Here is a 10,249-nt window from a genome sequence, read left to right as displayed (position 1 = left end):
TACTCAATGAATAAAGTGTAAAATTGCCAATATATCTACCAAACAAAAGTGAATACCAACAGGAGAATAGGAGAAGTTTGGCACATTTTGCTTGGGCGCTACGCACATAAATAATCTAAAGAAATAATCTACCAAACACAAATGTCCTTACTTTTTGTGCTATGTTTATATATATTCTTAAGCTATTCCTACTGTTTTTAGATAGTTTTAATATTGTTGTGTGCCTGTGTTATATGTTATATGTTATATATAAGTTCTTGTTGTGTTATGTGTTGTCCCTCGTCGCACCAACAGGAGAAGCACTCCAAATTCCGTTGTATGCAAATACAATGACAACAAAGGCGTTTCTATTCTATATCACATATTATAAAACAATTGGGTTCTAGCGCGTAATTTAGCTGTTTCTGATAGGACGACAGACGTTCCATGCTATAGGTTATTCTTCAACATACCTACAGTTACGGGACTTTTCACAGCTAAAAATAAATCACTCCGCGATAAAACATTCGCATTGATGATAACCGTTAATTCAAAGTTTTTAAAATTCCAAACCAAGACGTTGACAATGGAACTATTTTTTGTTGCGGAGAAACAATGGCGAAATAAACCATTTTTAATCAATAACTTCGTGTTGAAATGTTAATTTGTTGACTGTAGAATTGTTTTATAAAAGCAATATAGCACTCGTGGGAGTGGGGTAGGTAAGGGATAATCCCACGGGTGTTGTTGCCTATGCCACTCGGCCTGGCGGCCTCGGTGGCTACGGCCGAACACCACCCGTGGGATTATCCCTTACCTACCCCACTCCCACTCGTGCTATATTGCTTAACTGTATATCACCAACATCAGCGGACAAGGGCAGGATCTTTGGCATAACAGAAGCACACACATAAAATCCAGAAAAAAACACTGAAGCATATTGAAACCAATGGACTTCGAGCTTCTCAAGATTTTATTTTTGAATTAGCAATCTTTCATTTTGTGCAAAAAGACCGGTTTAATTTGATCAAGAACAACCAAATGTGTCATCCAGATTAGGGGCTACACAGTCAGTCTAGTAGAGTGAAGGTCTGCTTATCTTATGGTGTTGAAATGTGGACAACATTCTTTTTGTGCTTTTTCACACCAATGTGACATCTGTAAGGGGACAATAATTAGAAGAATGTACAGTACACTTGTGTTAGCATCATGAGTTATCTTCAAGCATGCACCGGGTACTTCAAAAATCCAGCAACCATTTGTTTTACCTTCCTCTCCACCTGACGTCCCTGCATCCTGTAAAATCAGTCCTTTCTTTGGCCAGTTGTCCAAGGGTGAAGATTTGGCATGATGGAGGATTAGTATGAAGACATAACATATGCATGAGGAAATGAGAATAAACTGTTCATTATATCGTAGAAGAACAAGTATGTTTTATAGCATGAATAGAAATGGTTCCAGATGTATTGTTGAGAACAGAACACAACAAGCCTAAGTACTTGCAGTCTTCACCTAAATACATTTACAATATAGCCAACTTTGTGATCAGATCATTAAATGTGTAGCTAAACCATCTCAGCAACTTTAAGTCAACATTTACTACTTCTACTTCTAAATGTGTGACTTAATCAAGAGTGTATTCAGGCGCTAGGACAATACCATGACTTACGAAATGTTCGCACACTTTCCTAAATACTTCAAAGGGATATGTTATTTTAAGAATTAAAAAAAGGTTCAAGGATCATAGGCAATCAAATGTCTGAAGTTAGCAAACATCAGGTTAAAGTGGTCCTAATAAAAAGATTGTCATGCTTTCTTCTAGCCAGCATAAGACGATATATTGGTAAATGTCAAGAAAGTAATTTGTTACCTACCGCTGATGGATCTAAAAGACAGGAAGAGGTGGACCACATCGTGTCGCCATCCAACCAATCAGAATGCAATTACGTGTTTCAACCAATCAGGGTTCTTTGCGGTGCTTTGCCCAGAAATCAGTATGTTTACCTTTCTAGAATTTGTTCTAAGTTTGCCCGTCCCGATTTTCCTAAAAGTGCCAAAGTTTCCTCAACAGTAGAGTAGAGCATAGGTCTAGCCAGCAAGTCACCATGTCTCAATGGGAGCTTATGAATAAATCTGTAAGTGCAAAATCTACCGTTCGACCTACGTACATCAGCAAACACAACCGATAAGATGGCTTAATGACGTTCCGAAATTGTAATAGAAGAGTCCAACATGTTCCAGAAACGACTACCTTCCCTCCGTTAGCGTAACGCTTGTCGGTAATGTTCTCTTTGCCTGACAGGAGCTGGACAAGCAATATTCACCAAGCCAGTGGTCTCACAGAATGTCCGGAGATGAAGTTGTCAATTCACATGTGACTTCGGTGAAAGCAGGTGAGTAGATTATTATCGGTGGACCTCTTTATTTGCGAAATTTAAAAAATAAAATAAAGCCAAGTTCAGAATTATGTATGTTTGGTCTTGAGATCAGAAACCTAGTATAGGCCTAGCCTTAATTTGACTTTCAGGAAGAGGTTTTCCAGTTGTTTACACTTTCGCTGGTTATACAATTCTGTTACTGATGTGCACTGCCGCAGATTCGCAAATCTTAGAAATGTAGTGCAAAAAAACGTACGCTTCACAGGCAAACATTTGGTGTGTCAGTGTTTGATCGGTCAGATTGTCTGCACACAATGTGTGACGGGTTACTGCTGCCTACTACTTAACTTTTGACAGCAACGCACTGACCAGTTTCTGAAGAAAGCGCTTTCTTTCCGGCCATCTTTAGATCATAATCGAAACCAGAAGTACTGATGCTCCAGATCCGTTACAATGTAATCATTTAAGATTAGCTAACATAATGTGACACTGAAACACAGGAGTGATCGTTGCAGAATATGGGCCTTTGCATGCCTATATAGATATTCCATTCATATCATGTCATTTATAACATTGATAATGTCAGTCAATCATGTTATGATATTTCAATTTTTAAATGACACACAAAAAAAGGGTTCTGTCATTCCAAACTTTTGAACAGTAGTGTAGATATGGAAGGTATTGTTATAAGTTCACACAAAGATTTTATATTGTCACGATACCTTTTGGCATAATGGCCAAGTATGATGTTTTTCATCTGTTATGATATGCATATGTTCAGGCACAGAGACAGCCTGCAAAATTGCTCAGATGCTGCAAGATGTTCCATATGGACAGGGAGAAGATGAAACATTGGACGTGTACATGCCACAACTAACCTCTGCTGGTGGGTTTCACCTGTGGCTCTGCTTCTGGTGCTGTTGCCAATCCCTTTTTTGTGTTTCGCTCATGTGCTAATTAATTGACCTACAGGAGTTTTCATGTGTCCTTTCTTTATTTTATGATTTATTATTTATGTATTTCCCCCCCTTAAAATCTACTTTATTTTCTTGTTTAGATTCAGTTTTTTAGAGGTTTTATCACGCGATATGTTCTAATTTTGTCTGATCAAATACATTCTTAGAAATAACATTTTATAAGGAGATTGGCTGATTCTCTGTAATCACCCCTTGGACAAATTGTCATCTAAATTGTGCAATTGAACTAGCTTGCTGACATTGCAGTAAAACTTTATGAGAGCTACAGCGTGAGTGAGCGAAACCACAATAAAAAGAGCTTAAGAAGCTCTCACATGAATAGACTGGAACATATGACAAAACTTGGCATTCAATAGTATACCGGTACATTACAAAACAACATTTGACTATGGAACAGTCGGAATTAAATATTTCGATTTAGCACCTGCTAGCATCATTCGAGGGTCATCCTATGGCAGACTTAAGCAAGAATAAGTAGCACATTTGTAGGTTCAGCACATTGCAGGAGATACAACTTGTGTTTGATTAAACTTGGTAGGCCCATTCATTTCTTTCATCAGGAGCCACTAATGGAAGGAACCAATTGGGGCCATTTGGGATGGAACAGTAGGGTTACTACCTCCACTGTTTACTATAGGTTTAACTATTCTATAGTAATGATCACAGTAGGGTTACTACCTCCACTGTTTACTATAGGTTTAACTATTCTCTAGTAACGATCACAGTAGGGTTACTACCTTCACTGTTTACTATAGGTTTAGCTATTCTATAGTAACGATCACAGTAGGGTTACTACCTCCACTGTTAACTATGGGTTTAACTATTCTTTATTAATGATCACAGTAGGGTTACTACCTCCACTGTTAACTATAGGTTAAACTATTCTCTAGTAATGATCACAGTAGGGTTCTAGGTATCCACTAAAACTTTCCACCACTAGTTTGTCATAGTTACCTAATGGGAGTTATCCCTGTGTTGTTGTTCTTAATGAAATGTGATTGTTCACATATATGGATAGAGTGCAGTAGTGTTATACAGTCGATCTGTTCTGCTTTATATGGTATGTTCAATTTCCTGTCACATATTAATTGCTGTTTTAGCCTTTTAAAGGTCTCTCTTGAATAAATTAGTGATGTTTTATTGTTCTTGTTTAGAATGTCCCCTGCTTATTTATATCCACGGGGGTTACTGGCAGTTCTTAAGGTAAGTGTTGAATCAACAAATTGGAATTGTATTTGTAGAGCAGCAAAGATGCCAGAACACCATTTCGGTTTTTTAAAAGATTACAATATTTATTATTTTGACTGACAGAAGAGTAAGATGATTGGGCATCAAACTTGAATTATAGGTTCCTGGTATGGACCCAATCTCAGGCCAGTGTTATTACTTTGGGGTGACAATGGGAGGCACTATTTAGCAATATTAGGTTTTTGCTTAAATCTTGGGCACCGTCTGGGCTGGAACTAGGGCTAGCAGTTGAATAACAGCATTTAATCATGATTAATCAATGTCCTTTTTTTCTACATTCACTTTGCATCCACTTGTCTTCCAAATGCACCGATCTGTCTTTAGCCTCCCATGGTGCATTTACACCGCGACTGATAGTGTGTCATATATCATATGTGACCCACTATGACACATTTACACTGCGACTGATCGATTGTCATATATCATATGTCACCCACTATGACACATTTACACTGCGACTGATCCATTGTCATATATCATATGTGACCCACTATGACACATTTACACTGCGACTGATCGATTGTCATATATCATATGTGACCCACTATGACACATTTGCACTGCGACTGATCCATTGTCATATATCATATGTGACCCACTATGACACATTTACACTGTGACTGATCGATTGTCATATACCACTAGGACACAATCTGGCATAATGCCCCCAAAACAAAAATGGATAAATTAAAAAAGGTAGATATTTCAAGCTACAAAATGGTTGACCTATCAGCACAAACTGACCTTTTGTTAGACGCTTTATAGCTTTGTATATATACTTTGACTTAACAGCAAGGAGGAGTCTGGTTTCATGGCTGTCCCTTTGGTCCCAAAAGGAGTAGCAGTGGTGGCTGTGGATTATAGCATTGCCCCCAAAGGTACTTTGGTTTCATGTTTAAAAGTTGGCTGTCCCTTTGTCTTGTTTCATTTTTACACTCGCCGCTTCTCTCCTGTGAAATGCCAGGGAACATGGATTTAATGGTGTCTCAGGTCCGGAGAAGTGTGGTATCGATCATCCAGCAGTACTCACACATAAGGTTTGATCTTCTCTTCTTCTTACAGATGCACGGTTACCGAATCTAAAGCAAGTACTATCTATTATTTATTAATGTTAAGAAATTACCTATAAATTTGAGGAAATGCCAAAAAATTATTCTGTCGTGTGCCTATGGACTCTCTACAGTCCAATGCTAGTTTTTTTTCTACATTCCTTTACTCTCATGTTATTATTGCTGAGGTCTTCTGGAATATAACCATACATGCCCCTTTTGCCTCAATGTTTTTAGTTAGGGGAAATACACCAAAACATCAAGGCATGTCACACTACCTAAAAGAGGCTCAAAGATGTTTACTGATGTAAACCATTAAGGATGTGACAGCTTGCTATCTAACGGCGAACTATGCCATTGTTGTTAGCTGGCTTATAGTAGAGCCACATTTCTAGGCTATCTGTGGTGGATTGCTAAATTAACTTTCTTTTCCAGTACATGAGTTTTAAGAAACAGAGGAGTCTAATGTCTGTTAACTTTAATTAATGTTAAGCTTTATTTAAATGTTTCTGTGTATCTAACCATTAGTCAGCACTGAGACAAGTTACAATTTGAGCAGTTTTTAACTTCTTTGACAAATAGCCTACTTCAAATTAAACATTCTTGTTAGAAACAGCATCATTTGTGTCGGGTTTTAGGGGAGTACTGCAGAGCCTTCAGTCAGATGGAAACGCAAAGGGTTTTGATCTCATGGCTTGAGGCCCCGGGCTATGAGTCCTAGTTGGCATAATGATAACCTTGCCTTGCACTGGTCTGATGGTGGAAATGCAGCACATGTTTCCCTTGAATGCTTGGTTTTGGGACAGCCTTTACTACACAGCTTCTGGTGTGTAGTAAGTGTTTCAATTGGTGTATGGACTCAATAGTGCTCAATAGGACACTTGGATATTTTCTTGGAGTCTTTTCCTTTTCACTTGAATGGCCTTGTCTCTTTAGTCTTCATTTATTTCACAAGCTGGCATTTCATGACCCTCATACAGAGTGTTTTTTATATCCTGATCTTCTTCTTGAATCTCTCATAGTACTCGTCAGTTATGGTCAATTAAGTGGCACCTCTCTATCATTCCTGATTTTTGCGCATCTGTCTAGATTCTATAGAACCCAAAAGCTCAGGAGTTTTAATACTTTAGCAAGAAGTATATTTCATTTGGATTGATTTTGTTTTTTAATATTCACTGACAAAACCTTACATTGTCTTTAAAAATGTGCTAGAAGTATGTGTGTTTTGCAATAAAAATACTGATTAAAATTAGTGTCTTTGCATAATGTTTGTATATTGTAAAATGGCGATGCCTTTGATGGGGGTTGAATACCTTTGCAAGGCACTGTCAAATAAACATCTACACTACATGTCCTTTTTTATGTTGTTCCATTCTATTTACAAAATGACATTTTCTTTATTCTCTTTCGCTCAAGTGGACTGTACCTTTGTGGACATTCTGCAGGTGCCCATCTTGTGGCCATGATCCTCTCGACAGACTGGTCTCAGTACAGTGTCGCACCTAAGATCGACGGTATCAGTGCCCACACTCTCATGTTTCAAGTTAATTTATTGTATGACTTAGCATTTAGCCACTGTGCATTTCTTTACATTTCTGTACATTTTTTTCTGTACATGCTTATATTCAGGTGCATTTCTTGTGAGTGGGATTTATGATATTGTACCAATCATCTCCACGTCTGTGAATGAGCCACTAAAGATGACCAAGTAAGAATCACTCCACTTTGGTACCATAGTTTCACTGACCATTGTCATTGTGCCATTAAGTCACCCACATTTGCTTCATCTTTTTTCACAGTGCCTTATTATATGTCTGACATAGTTTTGTTGAATATTTAGATATGTTTGTGTACTTTTGAGATGCTTTGTTTGACAGCGATAAACCCTCTTCTCATTTGTTCTGCATAGGGAGGTAGCGCTGCGAAACTCCCCCACACAGCTTCTTCAGCAGCTCAAAGTCTCCTCCACTGCTTCTGAAATTGTGGTTGCTGTTGCACAGTTCGATTCCCCAGAGTTCCGGAGACAGTCAAAAGACTACTTCAATGTAAGGAGAAAAGAAGTTTGAAAGAGCATAACAAAAAAAAACGTGCTAGCTAGATAATAAAATCCCACAGAGGTTACATCAGCTTGGCTTGGCCGTATGGATCCTAACCCCATCCCACCAGGTTGGCTTGGACGTGTGGATCCTGAAAACTTTTTCAAAATTGCTGAAGTGTAGAACCAGTGGCTGCAATTGAATGTTTATTTTTAAGTAAATGAGAGCAAAAGTTCATATATTATATTTAAATAAGTGCTGTCAAACGATTTAAATATTTAATCGCGATTAATCGCAAATTCAAGACAAAGACAAATTAAACACACCCTATGGCGTCAATTTCCGGTTCTATAGATTCTCCACTATTTCCGGTTTTATCCTCTAGGGCAAGGAAGACGCGTCTAAAGGACGCTTTCAGAACATTAAACTCAGTCAGTGTGCAATATTAACACTTCAGTCACTTTATTCTACTGCAAGTCACTTACGCCATCCCAGTCACCTTATTCATGTGTATCTATTTATGTGAAATGTACCTCAGGGGGAGCACTTGTACTCCATACCACTGCACTTGTTCTTATCTTTTTTACTTTATTGCATTTTTGTGTTGTGGTAAGTTGTCCCTCGTGGCACCAACAGGAGCAGCGCTCCAGTTATCATTGTATGCAAATACAGTGACAATAAATGCTTTCAATTCAATTTCAATTCGATTTATATAACTCTAGTAACAATAGAAATGCATGCACGCATGTGTGCGCGCACGTGTGTGTGTGTGTGTGCGTGTGTGTGTGTGTGATCAGAGTATGATAATGGAGCCAGGTCAGTAGAGATTGTTAGATTGCATGAAAGAGGCCGTGTGAGGTGTAACTCATATCAATGTGTGTATGGTGTGGCAACCGCAATGGAGCATAGCTTGGAGGGGTAGACTGTAATCAACTCATTAACCAGTGCTGCTTTTGGCGTTAAAGACCAAATGTTTATAAACAAGGCATCAGTCCGCTGCACTTAAGATTTATAATTTTGCAATGAAAAAAAGTGTTTTTCCAGGAGGGCTTTGCATGTTAATACAATAAGGGCCCACAGTCTGCAGGTACTAACCAGTTAGTGTTGTTAAGGCCACACAGTCTGCTGGTACTAACCAGTTAGTGTGTTAATGAGCTAAGAATAACAAGTTCAACCAGTGGAAAAATCCATTCCACTTTGAAACATGTAGTACAGCAGATGACCTCAGTATGCGTGGGATCCCCATTTCATGAGTAACAGCCTAAATAGATACAGTAACAGATAGACAGTTATTGTTGTAGCACTAGGCAAGGAGAGAAAGTAATTTTAAACAGTTCTACAGCTCATTGTATTCTTCCCTAAATTCTACAGGCTTTGGAGTCCTTGGGGATGAAGGTCACATTTGAAGACGTCGCAAACACGGATCACTTCGACATCATAGAAAAATTTGTTGATTCAGACTACCACCTTACACAGGTGAGCCACCGTTGAATGTTTTCTTATACTGCAATAGTTTATTAAACCATATAGCCATATTTCACTTAAATAGTTTGTTTGTATTATTTAGGGTAAATATTGAATTACTTTATGGTCATATGGTTCAATAAACTATAAACTCCAATAACTGTCCTTACAGTGTATCCTGTGTGAGAATCATGATCAAGCAGCCGCTGTGACCAACACAAGTTGGCCAGCATAACATCCAAAATGGTACTCATATGTTGGTAACAAAGGATGGCTCCCCACATTGGTATTGCTCAGACACCAGGCGTCAGGTGTGAGTGACTGCAACTTATCATAGTGTGGGAATGGGGGTGGGCCATGGAGAACCATCTCAGGCAGTGGGTCAAAGAAACCTGTTTATCATACAGAACAACCAAAGGTTGCCAGACCTGTTTGCATTAGAAGCCCATCTCATTTAGATTAAAATCCAACAATGTATTTTCAACAGTACATATGGCTAGAGTTGGAGATGCTTGTGGTTCTGATCAGCACAGCTGAATCTGTATGTCCACGAGCTTCATTCTAGTGTTTTCCATAGTTTAAAAAGGTTAATTCAGGCAACAATGGATGGTTTGGGAACAGTATTATGTGGTTTTGTACCTCAAAAACCTGCATACTTCCGCAGATATACTATACTTTTACCCAAAAAAAGCCTGTTTAACTGTTTGTGCTCTCTTTCAGCTTCTTCTGAAAATGATGGGGAAAGACTGAAGTGACTCGGTTGACAGCCCAATCCACTTTCTCAGCCCTTTAATTATAACAGGATAGTAGTATAATGCCTTCAAGTATGAATTAAACAGCATATAAACAAAGCATATAATCTGATACATATTCATGAAGGGATGGAACTATGGGGTGACACCCCTTGTTCTATGAAAAGTATAAAAACTGTAATGTTACAATGGCTGACAGAGGATTCTTAGATGAAGCTGTTCAGTGAAACCTCTGTCTTGCTCCCTTGATGTGTATCACTGTACAAGATTAAATCTGTTTCCTTGACTGGTCATATCTCAGAGTCTCCAATAAATATATGGTATGAAAATTACAATCATTTCAGACTTTATGAATGTTATGTTTCA

The 10,249-nt window shown here is 38.3% G+C and overlaps 1 protein-coding gene across 1 annotated transcript; it reads left to right on the top strand.

The window, feature by feature from the left end:
• Positions 1 to 1,987: 1,987 nt before the first annotated feature.
• afmid (arylformamidase) lies at positions 1,988 to 10,169 on the top strand. The gene is made up of 11 exons (XM_080833285.1): positions 1,988 to 2,114; positions 2,282 to 2,372; positions 3,139 to 3,243; positions 4,489 to 4,537; positions 5,375 to 5,460; positions 5,547 to 5,619; positions 7,048 to 7,145; positions 7,261 to 7,339; positions 7,541 to 7,676; positions 9,039 to 9,143; positions 9,852 to 10,169. The coding sequence occupies exons 1-11, from the start codon at positions 2,085 to 2,087 to the stop codon at positions 9,879 to 9,881; spliced, it is 882 nt and encodes a 293-aa protein (XP_080689411.1). The 5' UTR covers positions 1,988 to 2,084; the 3' UTR covers positions 9,882 to 10,169.
• The last annotated feature ends 80 nt before the right edge of the window (positions 10,170 to 10,249 follow it).

Source organism: Sprattus sprattus (assembly GCF_963457725.1).
Source record: "Sprattus sprattus genome assembly, chromosome: 2".
NCBI lineage: Eukaryota > Metazoa > Chordata > Actinopteri > Clupeiformes > Clupeidae > Sprattus > Sprattus sprattus.
This window is presented reverse-complemented; position numbering and strand designations above follow the sequence as displayed.